Below are 17,494 nucleotides of genomic sequence, written 5' to 3' on the forward strand. Positions count from 1 at the left end.
AATCTTTTCTAAAAAATGTGAAGATGGCCAATGTCATGTTATGTGTATTCTAAATCACCATCCTGGAGGTTGGTTTGCAGAGTGAAGCTGCGGAGGAGGAGGCTGGCCAGGTGGGAGTGGGAGGGCAGGGCCAGCAGAGTGGGCTTTAGAAGGCCTCTGGGAGGTGATGTAACAGGGCTTGGGGACATTTTAGCAGGAGATATCCACGGGACATCCAAGTGGAATGTTCTCCAGCAGCTTCCTCATCCATGAAAAGAGGAATTATGAGGTGGTAAGGGAGATTAAGATGGTGTGGTTACCACCCCAGGTCTGCTCCCTCCTGGCTGGAGAAAAGGACCAACTGTATCCTCCTCACCATCTTGAGCCAGAGGAAGCAGAGTCTGAGAAGGCAGATGAAAACCAAGGAGATGTGGTATCAGAGAAGCCAAGGAAATGACAAGTGTCAAATGCCACTGAGACATCTAGTAAGATGAGGACCAGGATTAAGTAACAGGGCCCTAGGACATCACCAGTCACCGGGGGGACCTGTATCTTAGAACATTCAACCTAACTTTCCAGAATACTCAAGAGCTTTAAACAACGTCTTACTACTCATGAAAACATTATGCTGAGAGACTCATAATGTTTTCATTATGAGTGGACTCATAATGGACTCATCTGGACTCATCCATCCCTATGTCACCACCCCTACAACTCAACCAGGGCCTTACAATCTTATGAATTAATCTAGCACTTCACTCTGCCTCTAGGACCAGGAATGAAGAAAGAAAACACACATGAACATCTATCATGGGCCATGTACTGTTTGCTACTGGTCTTCATGACAGTCCCGAAAGGTAAGTGCAGTGTGTTGAGGGCCTCCTCAGAAGTCAGGTCCACCCAGAGCCTCAGGATGTGAGCATATAATGCTCACAGGGTCCTTGAGACGTATTAGTTCAGATGAGGGTGGATTAGGATGGATCCTAAAACCAAGGACTGCTGAACTGATAGAAGGGCACACACAAAGAGACACACAGAGGACAACGCCATGTGAAGACAGCATCAGAGATTAGAGTGATTAGTCTACCAGCCAAGGAACATCAAGGGCTGCCAGCCACCGCCAGCAGCTGGGAGAGAGGCCTGGAGCAGGTTCTCCTTCAGAGCCCTAGAAGGAAGCACTCCTTAGGGCACCCTAATTTCAGACTTCCAGCTTCGTGAACTGTGAGGGAATAACTTTCTGTTATTTTAAGCCCCTCAGCATGTGGTGATTTTTTTAAAGATATTAATTATTTATTTGATGGACAGAGATCACACAAGTAAGCAGAGAAGCAGGCAGAGAGAGAGAGAGAGAGAGAGAGAGAGAGAAAAGCAGGATTCCTGCTGAGCAGAAAGACAGATGCAGGGCTAGATCTCAGGACTCTGGGGTCAGGACCTGAACCAAAGGCAGAGGCTTTAACCTGCTCAGCCCTTCAGGCACGTCAGGGTGTGGTAATTTCTTAGAGCAGCCCAAGGAAACTAAAACAGTGGGTATGATTAGCCTCTTTTTTTTTTTTTTTTTTTTTTTTTTTTTTTTTTTTTTTTTTTTGGTAGATGGGGAAAATGACTTCACTTCTCTGGGCCTCCAAGCTGGGTTAGAGTTAACCTCCCTCATCTACTCTGGGACATCGCCAAACCAACCTTCTTGGCCTAAAGGGCCAAGAATTGTAATGGGGGAAATTCATGAAGGTAATGTCACCCCAGGCCGCTTCACCCTCACCCGGCATCCCACCGCTGGCTTCTGCATGCCCAGACCAGCATTTCTCATTTGTTGCAGATACGCTACACAGAGCAGGGAAAAAGAGGCTTGCAACACACCTACCCTGTGAAGGAGTCCCATGTGATTATCAGGCAGTCGGGCCCTTTGTCGGCAGTGGCAATCCACCGTCTGTCTTCGCTGATGCAGAGGCAGGAGATCACATTAGCATGGCCCTGCAGAAATGCAGAAAAAATGCTCTGAAACATTCAGGATGGCCAGAGAGGCTGGAGCCCCACAGAGAGAACTAAGCTCCCCTTCCTGGTTCATCAGGCTGAAAATCCCACTCCTATGGCCTTTCCCTGGCATTTCTCCATAATCAGTGGTTTTCCGATTTTCTTTCCCTCAAAACCCCTGAAGGGTAAGCCACACTCTCCACAAGGACAAGGGCTCCCTACAAATCTAGGCATGTGCCCAACTGTGAACCCAGGTGGGGAATAAATGTTGGGGTTCTGCCCCACCTCCAGCCCCCTTGAAGCCCTGCTGGCCTCCTCTCCCTTAAACAGTGTCCACCCAGGCCACTGAGCAGATCTGGAGTAAAAGCCTCTCTGCTGGTCTCCCTGCTTTCATTCCCATCCCCTCACAATCCTTTCCCAGTAACTCAGGAACCTTCTGGAAACAAGATGCTAGTGCTGCCTGCCAGGAAATAGCCCATTTTCTCCTTCCTTCCTCTTCCCTTGCTCATTCCATGTCAGTCATACCAGCCTTCTTTCTGGACCCCATGGGCAGGCCTGCAAACCTGGAGCTCCCTGGGTCTGGACTGCTCCTCCCCAAACTGCCCATGGTTGGTTCTCCTCAGTCAGTCAGATCTCGGCACAAAGGGCATGTTTGCCAGCACAACCAACTGGAGGGCCATCTCTCACTCCTCATCTCTCTCCTGCAGCAGTCCACATTTCCTTTGGAGTGTTTATTGTAATTTGTAATTGGGTATTTATGAGACCATAAGCTCCAAGTTTTGTTCATGACTACAGGCCCAGAATCTGAAACAAAGAGGTTCTGATAAATAACTATGGAATAAATGAATGAAGGAATGAATGGATGGTTGGATGGATGGATAATCAAGGCCACTCCCAGCCACAGGACTCTGCAGGAGGCTGGACAGCTGCCTGACATGGTCCCTACTTCTCAGTCCCTCTGCCTGCTGCTCCTTCCTCGCTCTGCAGACACAAACTCCCCCCCTCCCTCCCATCAGCACTGGACTCAGTGCTGCACATTCAACTAAGCTCCAAGAAGGGCTGCTTGTGGGCTTGTGTGTTTCCAACACCTAGAGAGAAAATTCTGCACCTACATGGCATGGATCCCTGAGTATGGACTAGACTTTTGGGAAGCCCTCTGTGATGTTTTTGACCTAGGCATTGACTTAAGGAAGGTCCTTATTAAAATATATGTCTGGGGACTCTTGGGCAGCTCAGTCAGTTAAGCGTCTGCCTTCAGCTAAGTCTTTGATCTCAGGATCCTGGGATCGAACCCTAGGTCAGGCTCCCCGCTCAGCAGGGGAGTCTGTTTCTCCCTATTGCTCTCTCTTGCTTGCTCTGTTAAATAAATTAATTAATTAATTAAATACATCTTAAAAAGCAACGACAAAAAATTGCATACCTGAAGATGGTGCTGAGTATTCTTGAAGACATCGTAGATGAACACAGTGTCAGCACAGATGTACAGAAGAACTCGCTGGTTTTCATCTTGAATGTAGTAAACAGGAAGAGAGCTGTTCCATCCGAAAGACCAAGTCATGGTCTGGAGGACAAAAGGCAAGACCCTGAGAGTACGGAGCCCAGAACTGTGATGCCAGGCACCCCTGGCGCAGTCTCTGGAGGGGAAGGATTTCACATCATCAGTTCAAAGTGAGGGAAATCCTTTCAAGAACATCCTCAGTGGCATGCTAGGGTGCGGAGGACCCTCGAATCCATGACGCTGAGTGAAAGGGGCCACACACAGTGCAGGGTCAGTCCGACCCATAGATATGGAAAGGAGCCCAGTGGTGCTGGGGGCCTGGGAAAGGTGGTTGGGGAGCGATGGCTAGGGGATATGGATTTCTATTGTGGGGGATGAAAATGTTCTGGAATTAGACAGTGGTGACAGCTGCACAACCTTGTGAACATGCTAAAAAGCAATGGATGGTACGCTTTAAAGGGGTCAATTTTATGACGATGTGAAGAAATTGGAACCACTGGGCACTCCTGATAGGAATGTGAAATCATGCAGCTGCTTTGGAAAGCCCCAGGGAGAGCTCTCCAAACACTGAAAGCAGAATTAGCATATTATGCAGCAATGACACTTCCGGTTACCTACCTCAAAGAACTGGAAGCAGGCTCTCAAGGAGACATTCACATGCCCATGTTTAGAGCAGCATACTTCACAGAAAACAGAAGGTAAAGGGAAGCCAAGTGTCCTATGACAGATGAAGGGATGAACAACATGTGAGTGTTGCTCAGGCTTTCACAGGAAGGAGACCCGATGCTCTATGACATGGATGGGCCTTGGGGACATCATGGAAGTGAAATCCATCAGTCACAGAAAGACAAATATGGTAGGATTCCACAGACATGGTCCCAAGAAGAATCAGTTCCGTAGAGACAGAGAGTGGAATGGTGGTTGCCAGGAGCAGGGCTGGGGAACGGGGAGTTCTTCAATAGGTAGGGAGTTTCCTTTTCAGGAGATGAGTTCCAGGTGTCGGTTGCACCACAGTGTGAATGTACCTACTACGACGCTGTACACTTCAAAATGGAGAAGATGGTAAATTTTAGGGGTGCCTGGTGGCACAATTGGATCAGCAACTGACTCTTGGCTTTGGCTCAGGTCGTGATCCCAGTGTTGTGGCATCCAGCCCCACATCGGGCTCCATGAATAGTCTGCTTAAGACTCTTCTCTGCCCTTCCCCAATCCCCCTCTCTTTCAAATAAATAAATAAATAAATATTTAAAAGAAAGATGAGGGGCACCTGGGTGGCTCAGTCATTGGGTGTCTGCCTTCAGCTCAGGTCATGACCCCAGGATCCTGGGATTGAACCCCCTGCCAGGCTCCCTTCTCCTTGGGAAGCCTGCTTCTCCCTCTCCCACTCCCCTTGCTTGTGTTCCCTCTCTCTCTGCCTCTCTCTCTGTCAAATATATAAATGAAATCTTTATTTTTGAAGATGCTAAATTTTACCTTATGTGTATTTTACCACAATTGTAAATTTTAGAAAGGTAAATTTAATGGTATATGAATTATACCTTGCTTAAAAAAGAAAAGAAAGTCAACAGTAAACAGAAAGAACGTCCTATCCTCCTAATCCCCAGAACCTAGGCTGCTCAATGCCTGACACATAGTGAGCACTTAATATTGTGAAATTCAATTTACTTCATGAAAATAGATGGAAGGGGGAAGTCACAGTACAGTCACTGAGGAACTTCATAAGAAAGGCAATTATTCAGCTGGGAATATTTGTATTTGGTCCTCATATACCATTTCCCCTGGAAGAATAAAGCACAAAAAGACAAAATTCCCTAAGCATGATTAAAAATTCCATATTCCCAGGAATAAATCCAAGATAAAAATTTTCTGAAATGAAAAATTTGAGGTATTATAAATCTATTACGTTTAACTCAATAGTAGTTTACTTATGCATATTTTTGTGTGCAAAGTCTTTTATAAAAATCACACAAGTGATTAAAACAGTTTATAAAAGCTGTGGATTCATACAAAAGAGTATTATTCAGAAATAAAAAGTAATGAACTAGAAAGCCAGGAAAAGACATGGAGAAATCTTAAATACATTTTGCTAAGTGAAAGGAGCCAACCTTAGGAGACTTCACAGTGGGGACACCTGGGTAGCTCAGTTGGTTAAGTGTCTCCCTTCGGCTCAGGTCACGTTCTCAGAGTCCTAGGATGGAGCCTTGCATTGGGCCCCCTGCTCAGCCAGGAGTCTGCTTCTCTCTCTCTCTCTCTGCCCCTCCCCCGACACGTGTTTTCTCTTTCTCTCTCTCTCTCTGACAAATAAATAAATAAAATCTTTTAAAAAAGGACTTCATGTTGTATGATTCCAACTACATGATATTCTGGAAAAGCAAAACTATGAAGACGGGGGGGAGAAAATGGTGGCCGGGGAGCGAGGGGGTGAAGGCAGGGATGGAGAGTGGGGCACGAGGGATGTGAAGGCAGTGACACAAGCCTGTAGGACACTACAATGGTGGATATACCTCATCATACTTTAGTCAATGCCCAGAGAATGTCACACCCCCAATTGTGAACCCTAAAGAAAAATATGGACGTTAGTTAATAATAACAGTCAACATGGGCTCATCACCTCTAACAAATGTCTCCCACTAATAAAGATATTAACAAAAGGGGAACCTGGTGGGGGGCACAAGGGAGTATATGGGAACCCTGTACTTTTCATTTCGTTTGCTATCAATCTAAATTGCTCCAAAAAATAGACTTTAGGGGCATGTGGCTGGCTCAGTCAGTAAAGCCTATGCCTCTTGATCTCAGAGTGTTCCAGCCCTTCACTGGGTGTAGAGATGACTTAAAATAAAAGCATTCCATTTAAAAAATTAACCGAGGCCAATTAATTGAATGTGGTAGCTTCTAAAGTGATGGCTAAGTGATTAGAGACTTTTAGCAACTGACTCACTCAGTATTAACGGGACCTCCTTCCTCCAGCAGTGCTCACACTCACTGAAAGCACGCGCTATCAGCTGATGCTGGGCACTAGTGCTACTGTTCATGGTGAATGGTCATGGAGTAGCCGGCTCTTACAGCAACCTTCCAAACATGAACACAAAACGCTATGGTCCAAAGCAGATTTCACTGCACTTGACAATAATCAAAGAGTCCTTCTCATAAATGCAAGACATATTGTTTTCTCGGTGGAAGTCAGTATCCAGGGTTATGCCTACTTACCAGGAGCACTCTGAATTACTCCAGGCCTCTGGTGTAAGGCAGGGGACCCCAAAGGAAAAGGGGGATACTTCAGGCAGAGAGAGGCAGGAACACACTTGTTGAAGCCCCTTTGGTGAGAACAAATCAGAAGTAATGAAAACGGCATTCCATAACAGGGCACCAGTTGAATTTAAAATGAGGAAGTGGTTCTACACGCCCTGATACAGAAAACCCTCTGAGACATACTAAGTGGTCATGCAGAAGATCTTACCGGTAAAGAAAACAAAACCTAGCGTGTGTGGTTTATGTGCGCACACACAGAGACATGTCCATAGATGCCCAGGAAAAGGTCTGTAAAGATATACAGTTATACAAAACTGGAATGACAGTCACTTTCAGGAAATGGATTTGGCATGGTCTGTACGAGAAGTGGAATCTGCCTGATTTTTTTTTATTTTGACTTATTTATTTTTAGAGGGGGGAGGGCCAGAGGGAGAGAGGCAGAGAGAATCCCAAGCAGGCCTTATGCCCAGTGAAGAGCCCCATGCGGGGTTTGAGCTCACAACCCTGAGATCACAATCACAACCCCAACTGAAATCAAAACTCAGACACTTAACCAACTGAGCCACCCTGGTGCCTCTGCTTTAATTTTTTTTTTAAAGCACATATTATTTTTAACAGGAAGAAAAAAAGAGGGAGCACCTGGGTGGCTCAGTGGGCTAAGCCTGCCCTGATGCCAGGGTCCTAGAGCCCCACACCAGGATCTCCACTCAGCAGGGAGCCTGCTTCCCCCTCTCTCCTTGCCTGCCACTTTGCTTACTTGTGATCTCTTTCTCTGTGTCAAATAAAATAAAATAAAATAAAGAGAGATAGAGAGAGAGAGAAAAAACCAATACAGGAAGGGGAACAGAAGGAAGGTGTCTTCAAGGAGCTAAACAAATTTGTGGAGGGAGGTGGTCTAGAAGAGTTGAGTTCTGCAGTGAGCCCAAGGCTAAGAGAGGACCCAAACCCCTGGCATGCAGGACACTTGCTCTCATTAGCGATATCCCCGGATGTCGTGCTAGCTGGCTAAACAAGCCAAAAGTCTTCACGGTCTCTGAAACTTGTTCTATCTTTCAGACAGGACAAGCCCAAGTTTTGACCTTGAACGCCACTGCTCAAAGTAAACCCAGTCTACAGAAACGAGACTGTCATTTGTCTGCATCTCCCACTAGGTGTTTGCCATCATCCTCATCATCACTACCATCCTTGCCGCCACCACCACTATCATCATCCAGATGTGAACACCCATCCAGTGCTCACTGTGTGTCAGGAACTACATTAAACACTTTATGTGCATCTGATCACTTACAAATCTTCCAAAGGCAGAATCTACAGGGAAAAATAGAGGTGAATCCTAGGAAGCAATTTTCAGTGGCACATGCAGGAGGAAGGGAAAAACTCTCCTCCTCTTATTCTCTTGGTAAATGGTGATATTTGTGCGGCAAAGGCAGATGCCAGTCAACACCCTGGTGCCTTTCTCAGTGCCTTTCACTTTTTCCATACCTTTTGCTTTCTGGTCCATCTCCGAATGCGCAGTTTTAGGAGCCCGTAATGGTTTTAGGAGCTTGTGGAGAAGCATCAAGCCATCTAAAGCAGAAGAGGTGAGGAGAGGAGGGAAAGGGGAAAGAAATGGAGGAGCAGGAGGAGGAAGTGAGAAAGAAGGGGAATGGGGAGGAGAGGGAGATATTGTCCTTGAGTCTCCCATAAGAAAGGGCACCCTATGTAACAGAAAAACCAGGTCCGGAATTTCCTGCCTGGGGAGCAACACTGTCGGACCCAGATGTCAGGCCCAGAGGCAGCACTTCTGTCACACATGTCCCTCCAGAGCGCTGAACTGAACTTTAAAACATACGAGTCTATTATTAGTTCAAAAGGATATTTTGGGTGGTATTTTTTCTTCCATATGCATAAAATCCCCTTATTTCACAATGCTTTTAAAGCACTAGAGGACACTAAAAGCCATGTTACACTTCCTTATCAAAGGATACACGTTGGCGCGGTCATCCCTTCAAAACAATATGTCCTCGCTGGTAGACACCAGTGATTTCTCCAGGATTTCTGCTTTGGACTGGAATTCTTCCTCTTGTCACTAAATTAAGTCTGATCATCTTCTTTTCCTCTCTCCTTTCCTATCCCAGTTCATCCTGAGGATCTGATCGATTTTCTCCCCAAGCCTGCTTGAGGGCTGTGTTTCAGGGAAACTAATCTCTGGTTCCTTGGAACCGCTTTGATCCAAATCAAGACATTTTACTTTTGAGCTCAAGTCTCTTAAAGGCTCATTTGTTTCCAAATGCTCTGATTCTAATGCATACTTTCACTCTCCAAGGGTTCTCTTAAAAAAGAAATAAAAGAAGATTGTGATTCCAAATACAATGTATAGCTGCTTCATTCCCTCCTTTACTTTTCTTTCTGTTCCTACTCAGCCAGACTTAGTGTTCCTCTCACACTGGAACTATCAACTATTTCAAAAAGGTGCCTGGGGGGTGTCTGGGAGTTAAGTATTTGCCTTTGGCTCAGGTCATGATTCTGGGATCTAGGATGGAGCCCCACATTGGGTTGCCTCCTCAGTGGGGCATCTGTTCTCCCTCTCCTGTTCTCTCCCTGCTTGTGCTCTCTCTCACTCTCTGTCAAATAAATAAATATTAACAAATAATAATAATTTAAAAAATAAAAAGGAGCCTGGGACATTTTATACTTAAATAACATGAATCATGCATGTGCCAGGTTTATTCTTGATCTATGAGCAGAACCACACAGCAAAACCATTCTTCTAAGTGGCCCTGGTCATCTCCAAGGATGGGCGAGTCACAGTCACTCTTCTCCTTGGACCACAGCTGAGTTCTCCTTCGCAGGGAGAGCCTATATTATTATAATCACACTGACTGTGTTCTAAGACAATTGCATTCCAACTAACCCCTAGGAACTCTGTCAGCTCCCCTGCACACCTTCTCCAGGAGGCCTTCCCTGACCATCCTGGGCTAAGTGTCCTTGATTTTTGTTTTTTAAATATCTCCCATGCATCTCTCAATCACTGCACTTAGGATATTGTTTTATGGTGCTCAGGTATCAGTCGGCCTCCCTACACACCCTAGAGCTCCTTAAGAGAATGGACTGTGTCTTATTTGTATTATCCCCATAGCCTGGCAAATGGTGAGTATTCCATGATTCTGAATGAATGAATGAATGAATGAAAGAATAGATGAATGACTTAAAATTACTACTTACTAGGGAAGTTCCTGACATGACTGACTGTAAGTATCTCCCCTGCACCTGACATTCTTTGTGGAGTTTCCTTTAGAGAAATATTGACCATAACCATCGGCAGTTCACTCTGCTTCCCATTTTAATTTCCTAGTACATGAACCTATCAATGAACTGTGCAATACCAGCTCTGTTTCCTTTCCACAGGAATAAAAAGAATTTCATACTTCTGGGAAAACCTATACCTAATTGGAAGCATATTGATGTCAGGGCCTCTCATCTTTCCAGAGCTCTGTAACTCACTTTGTATACATTCATATTCCCACAGGCAAGCGAAATGATAACCCAGGCATTTACAACAATTCTAATAATGTAAATAAGGACAAAAGCAGCGACTTAGTGGTTAAAAGCGTCGGCTTTGCAGTCGGCCTCTCCTAGCACTCAATCCTGGTTCCACCACTCACTTGCTCTGAGACCTTGGGCAAGTCGCTGTTCCCTCAGAGTGCCTATTTGCTCACAGGCAGGATAAAAGTGAGAACCCTAATTTCTGGGGTTGAGATGACCTATGTAAAACGTTCAGTGCAGCTGCCACAGAGGGCTTGAGAAAAGCAGCAATCGTTTACAGTTTAACAGCCTTCTAACATAGTCTCCATTCATTTCTTTGGAAAAACTGGAGTTTGAGGATCTGGAAGTTGAAATAACTTAATGGGCTCACACCGCTGGAAAGAGGCAGACCTCTCTAATGCTCAGTTCCTCCAGGTGGAAAAAGCACTCAAGGCCCAGGGCCTTGAGTAGGGGGCCTGCTCCAACTGCAAACTTTGCCAGCGCATCTTGATGTGGGGCCCAAGGGAGGGGAGGAAAGTGCAGGGGTCTGTGGGGGAGGGAAGGGGGACACAGAGGCACAGGTTCTTCCTCCAGCTTAGGTCTCTCTGAGGCTGACCTGGCCCCCAAGCTTCCCCAATCCCCTCCAGGGCACCAGGCCCTCCCACACCAGGACCCCCAACCCGGACTCACAGAGTGCGCCCTCCAAGGGCCTCAAAGGCATGGCCCTCCTGCCACCTGGACCCCTCGGTCACCTCCCCAGCCTCCAGTGGCCACTGCTTTCTCCTCCAAGCGCTCCCTACCTTGGTTGTCACCCAAGCCCCACCCCATTTTAACCGCCACCAGGGCCAGCGCAGTAAAGCGGGAGGGCCGGCTGGTGGTCACGTGTCCAAGGCTTTGTCTCCCGCCGGCGGGCACGCCCCCTGGCGGTCAGCATGGGAGAGGCGCCACTGGGGCCCTTGTCCGGAAATTAGCCTTCCTCCCTCTCAACCACTGTCTTCAGCTCCCTCCCCCAACGGATTCCTAAGGCGCCAAGGCGTAAGAAGCGGCATTGGTGGCACCTGCAATTCTGACTTTCTGAAGACTAGGTATGAGCTGTTTGGTAAAATCCTCCTTGCCAAAAGAAAACTAAATTTCCCTGCCTCTTGGCTACTCCGCGAAGTGACCCCCTTACTAGGGGTGCCAACCCGCGGCGGTGCCTTCCCCCCAAGGTCCCGCCCTCATGGCCAAAGGACAGGGCGCCTTTGCCCTCTTTCTGCTGCTGCAGGTGCGTGAAGTGCGGCAGAGCGAACTCTAGCAGGTCTGCAGGCTGGTGCCTCGCCTTGTCCACTGTGAAGCCCTGCAGCAGCTCCGTCAGTCCCGCGGGGATCTCCATGCACATCCCGCCTGTCCGCCGGGGGGCACCTGGGAGCTGCCCTCGCCTCCTCCCTGGACCGGTCTGCGGCCCTGCGGCCCCCAAGCGAGCGCGCTCAGAGGCGTCTGGAGGCGCTACTCGCTGCTAGCGCGGCTCTCTGGGCCCAGGTCTCCCCGCTGACGCGCGCCTAAGCTCAGGCGCCCTGCTTCTCTGTCCGCCTGGCTGCGGCTGCGGCTGAACAAGCCCTGCCTGTGGAGAAGGCAGTATCTCGGGCTCCTCCCGCTCCCCCTTCCCTCCCGCCGCTTCTCTCCCCACCCCTCCCACTCTCAGCTATTGTTCATTTTTGTTAAAGATTTGTTTGTTGGGGAGAAAGAGCACCCGTGAGTGGGGGAGGCGGGAAGGGCGGGGCGAAGAGAGAGTTCTAGCGGACTCTGCACCAAGCCCAGAGCTTGCCTCAGGGCTCTAAGCGCAAGAGCCTGGGATCAGGACCTGAGCCAGAACCAAGAGTTGGGCACTTCACTGAGGGTACCGCCCAGGTGCCCCTCAGCTGCTTTTTAAAAAATTCTTGAGGGGCGCCTGCATGGCTCAGTGGGTTAAAGCCTCTGCCTTCAGCTCAGGTCATGATCCTAGGGTCCTGGGATTGAGCCCCACATCTGGCTCTCTGCTCAGCGGGGAGCCTGCTCCTCTCCTCTCTCTGCCTGCCTTTCTGGCTACTTGTGATTTCTGTCAAATAAATAAATAAAATCTTAAAAAAATAAAAAATAAAAAATTATTGAGCCTTGTTTTAAAATGGGCTTGAATGTGGTTGATCTCAATGAGTATTTCCTGTGTCCTTGGGTATTCTGCATTTGTTGGGCCTTGTGTTCCAGTGCCAAACAGGTCAAGCAGATTGAATGGATTTTTAGGTCTATTTACTTGCCATTTTTCTATCTTCTTCTTCTATTAATTATTGACAGATGAGTGTTGAATTCTCCAAATTGAATTGTGGATTTGTCAATTTATTTTTTTCAGGATGTTTTTGCTTCTTGTATTTTGAAGCTCTCTAACCAGATGCAGACACCTTTATGATGGCCATGTCTTTATAAACTGACCCTTTGTTGTTATGAATTGTCATCTTTCTCTGTTCATTATGTTGGTTGTCTTTCTATTGGCTATTGTCAATACCTATTAAATTCAGCCTTTGATGATTAGTATGTTTACGGTATAGCCCTTTTCATAATTTTTCTTTTCACAAAATCTATATTATCCTCTGCATTCTATTTAAAGTTTATTTTTCACTGACATATTTAGGTCTTTTATTTAAATAGATTATTAATAGTTAATTCTTAAGGTAATTTTTGAAATGTTTAAGTTGAAGTCTACTACCTTGCTAGTTGTATTTTATTTTTCCCATCTGTTCCATCCTCCCTTTTGAACTACCTTCCTTTAAATGAACTGAGTCACTTGTCGGATGCTATCTTCCTTCTATTATTGGCTGTCACACGGGCAGTGAGATATTAGTATGGAATTCTAACTGTTTCTAAAATTGTTCTTCAACTTGTTGAGGGAATCTGTACAGTAACCTTTATTTTAGGGTTCATTGAGTCCCGCTACTAACTCGTGATCCTTACCGGGTTTCTACTGAATATTCTGACTTAGCCAAAATAACTCTTCCCTCTGGCTGGTTGGAACTCCAATGACCTCTAGCCTTGTATGAGTCTTGTCAACCATCTGGTTCAGTTGCCTTTACTCTTTGTTAGAACCTGGGGCATTTTATTAGACACACACTGCTTCCTATTGAGCAAGGACTCAAGAGGACTCCAGTGTGTATTTCCAAGAGCTTGTTTTCTACTTGACTTCCTTCTTTCTGGAACCCATGGCCTTTTCATCACTCCAGCTTTCCTGAATTCCAATCTCTCTTTCCTCACACCAGGGAGACTCCCATTTTTTCCTTGGAATCTCATCCCTACCCCCACCATCCAGAACTCCTCCAGATGAAAAGCTGAGTGAATCTGGGGCTCAGTTTTTGTTTGTTTGTTTGTTTGCTTGTTTTCCTTTGCACAGGGTTCACAAATGTGTGTTCTTTTTCAATGTTTTAATGTTTTTCAATGTTTATATATATACTTATATATATAAATATATATATAAAGATATAATAAACATTGAAAAACATATATATATTTATACACACACACATATATATATTTTTTCCACACACATATATATTTTTTTCCAATTCCCCATGTGCTTATGGTTGGTTTCTTTTCCTCTAACAAGGTTTGTATTAGTTTTCCAGGGCTGCTATAACGAGATACCACAAATATATATATATTTTTCCACACATATATATACATATATATATACACACACATATATATACATATGTATATATATGCCTACTGTGATTTCTGTCTGTCAAATATATAAATATATATATTTATATATATAAATATATATACACACATATTTTTTGTTTATATATATTTATATATATGTATTTTTGTTTATATATATAAATAAATATATTTATTTATATACATATTTATTTATTTTATATATATATATTTTTTGTCCAATTCCCCATGTGCTTATGGTTGGTTTCTTTTCCTCTAACAAGGTTTGTATTAGTTTTCCAGGGCTGCTATAACAAGATACCACAAACCTAGTGGCTCAAACAACAGAAATGGACAGTGTCACAGTTTTAGATGCTTCAATGTTGGTAGGCCATGCTCCTTTTGAAGGTATTAAGGAAGGATCTGTTCCAGGCCTCTCTCCCAGTTTGAAGTATTTCTCTGGATTTGGGCTTCTTCATATGGCCTTCTCCCTCAGTGCATATCTGTGTATCCCAATTTCCCTTCTTATAAGGACACAAGTTCTATTGAATTAGGGGCCCACCCTACTCAAATATGACCTTATCCTAGCCAGTTACATCCACAGGGACCCTATAACCAAATAAAGTCACACTCCCAGGTGCTGGGGTTTAGGACGGGAGTAATATATATATATATATGCATGCTAAAAAAATTTTTGTTTAGAATCTCAGTCTTCCTTCCTTTCATACCAAGGTTATTTGTATGCTTTTGGTTCCTACTGAACAATTCTACCACCTCGACCTCCTAAATCTCCATGAAAGCTATTGTTACCGAAAGTCATATGCCATCTTTTGAAAAACAGTTTTCATCTTTTTGGAGTTTATAGTTTCTTTGGTATTTAATATCTGTTTATGTGCTAATGAAGGTAACTTTCATCCTACTCCTTCCTTCTGAATTTGTTTCTATTTGTTAAAGTAAGTTCTCTAGTGTTTTAAAAGAAGGATCTATAAAAGCTAAATGGTTATTCTTTGTAAGTCTACATTTATTTTTTCTCAGTTTGTATGTACTTTTAGTGAGCAGAGATTTGGAGGCTGACAGCATTTACCAGCATTTTAAAGATAAAAAGGAAAAATATCTGTATTTTTAAAAAGGGATACAAAAAGTGATGAAGCAAAAAAATTGCAAGACAACGGACAAAAATTTAGGGGCTTAGTAACTTCATGAACTGTAAATGGGTTATATACTCTAATTAAAAGATTAAATTTGTTAGATTTCATTAATACATACATGCACACATAGTGATGTGCTGTTTCTAAGAGAAACATAATAAGTTCACCAATGCAGAAATACAATTTTGTAATATTGAACACCTAAAATTGAACAACTAATCTATAAACCTAGAAGTGGACGTCCTAGCCAGTATAATAAGTTATGGAGGAATAATTAAAGTTATAAGAACTGGATAAAATGAGTGAAATTTGTATAGAAAGGTATTCTAAAAGAATGAACAAATATTAGAACCAGTAGGTGAATTAATCAAGGTCCTAAGATATAAGTTACTCCACCTTGATTGAGAGATCCAATGCAATCCCAGTTTCCTATCTAGCAAGTGCCTGTGTACATGGATAAGCCAATTCTTAAATTTCCATGGAAATGAAAAGAACTAGTCATTACCCAGCAAGAGCAACAGTGAGGGAGAAAGAGAGTGAGAGGAGAATCTGATGGGACTGGATTTATTACAAAAAGAGTATTGAAGTGACCAGAGAAAACAGACAAACAAAAAAGGGCAGACTTTGACAAATCAGTGCTAAACTAGTTGAATATCCACATGGAAGAAAATAGCCTAAAACTCAATTCCAGACTGATGTAGCCTAAATTCGAAAGATGACATCACAAATTTTCTAGAAGGTAAAATAGGAAAATATTTTTACGATCTGGGGGAGGGGACAAAGATTAGTTCAACAAGACACCAAAAACATGAAGCGTAAGAAAGGTTGGCAAGTTGTACTCTACTCATTAAAAGGTAAAAAAAAAAAAAAATCTTGCCCACCAAATGACAAGACTAAAACTGTGAAACATCGATATACAAACTAATTACCTGTATACAAAAATATGTAGGATAACTATGAATCAATAAAGAAAGGTAGGTAACTTAAAAACAATGAAAATACTTGAACAGAAATATCACAAAGAGAAAAAAAATCAGCCAATAAACACATGAAGATTCCTAACATCCTCAATGATCACAAAAGAGCAAAGGAAAACACAATGTGTTAGCGTTAACACATAGAAGGCAGACCCAAAAAAGTGTTGCTTAATAAAACTTATTTAATAGGTAATGTAGTGGGGCACCTGGGTGGCTCCATTGTGAAGCATCTGCTTCTTGCTGGGGTCCTGATGCCAGGGTCTTGGAATAAAGCCCTGTCTGGGGCTCTCTGCTCAGCAGGAAGCTGACTTCTCCCTCTCCCACTTCCCCTGCTTGTGCTCCCTCTCTGCTTGTGCTCCCTCTCTCACTGTCTCTTTCTGTCAAATATATATATATATATATATGTATATATATATATATATAATTTAAATTAATAAGTAAAATAAAATGGAGATGCATGGGGTACTATTGAATAGCAGGAATATTTAGGGTTTTTAAAAAAAGATTTTAGGGACGCCTGGGTGGCGCAGTTGGTTAGACGACTGCCTCCGGCTCAGGGCGTGATCCTGGAGTCCCGGGATCGAGTCCCACATCAGGCTCCCAGCTCCATGGGGAGTCTGCTTCGCTCTCTGACCTTCTCCTCGCTCATGCTCTCTCTCACTGTTTCTCTCTCAAATAAATAAATAAAATCTTTAAAAAAAAAATAATAAGTTTAAAAAATAATAATAATAAAAAAAAATAAAAAATAAAAAAAGATTTTATTTATTTCTTTGATAGAGATCAGAAGTAGGCAGAGACGTAGGCAGAGAGAGAGGGGAAAACAGGCTCCCTGCTGAGCAGAGAGTCAGATGCAGGGCTGGGTCCCAGGACCCTGAGGTCATGACCTGAGCAAAGGCAGAGGATTAACCCACTGAGCCACCCAGGCACCCAGTTTTGTTTGTTTGTTTTGTTATATATATATTTATTTTAATTAAATCATTTAATTTCTTTTTTTAAGATTTTTATTTATTAATTTGACAGAGAGAAATCACAAGTAGATGGAGAGGCAGCCAGAGAGAGAGAGAGATAGGGAAGCAGGCTCCCTGATGAGCAGAGAGCCCAATGCGGGACTCGATCCCAGGACCCCGAGATCATGACCTGAGCCGAAGGCAGCGGCTTAACCCACTGAGCCACCCAGGTGCCCTAAATCATTTAATTTCTTTTCAGTGTAACACATTTCATTGTTTATGCTCCACACCCAGTGCTCCATGCAATACGTGCCCTCCCTAATACCCACCACCAGGCTCCCCCAACCTCCCACCCCTTGTCCCTTCAAAACCCTCAGGTTTCTTTTCAGAGACTATAGTCTCTCATGGTTCATCTCCCCCTCCAATTTCCCTAAACTGCCTTCTCCTCTACATCTCCCCATGTCCTCCATGTTATTTCTTATGCTCCACAAATAAGTGAAACTTAACTTATTTCTCTCAGCATAATCTCTTCCAGTCCTGTCCATGTTGACACAAAAGTTG

The 17,494-nt window shown here is 44.1% G+C and overlaps 1 protein-coding gene across 1 annotated transcript in view; it reads right to left on the reverse strand.

The window, feature by feature from the left end:
• The window catches only part of LOC122907387 (cilia- and flagella-associated protein 251-like), a 42,361-nt gene extending 30,785 nt beyond the window's left edge, over positions 1 to 11,576 (reverse strand). Inside the window, 6 exon segments of the mRNA XM_044250274.1 lie at positions 1,838 to 1,947; positions 3,368 to 3,508; positions 5,216 to 5,223; positions 8,177 to 8,260; positions 10,999 to 11,118; positions 11,414 to 11,576. Of these exon segments, the coding sequence (XP_044106209.1) occupies positions 1,838 to 1,947; positions 3,368 to 3,508; positions 5,216 to 5,223; positions 8,177 to 8,260; positions 10,999 to 11,118; positions 11,414 to 11,576 (626 nt within the window).
• Between the last annotated feature and the right edge of the window lie 5,918 nt (positions 11,577 to 17,494).

The sequence above is a fragment of the Neovison vison genome, chromosome 5 (genome assembly GCF_020171115.1).
Source record: "Neovison vison isolate M4711 chromosome 5, ASM_NN_V1, whole genome shotgun sequence".
Classification (NCBI taxonomy): Eukaryota; Metazoa; Chordata; class Mammalia; order Carnivora; family Mustelidae; genus Neogale; species Neogale vison.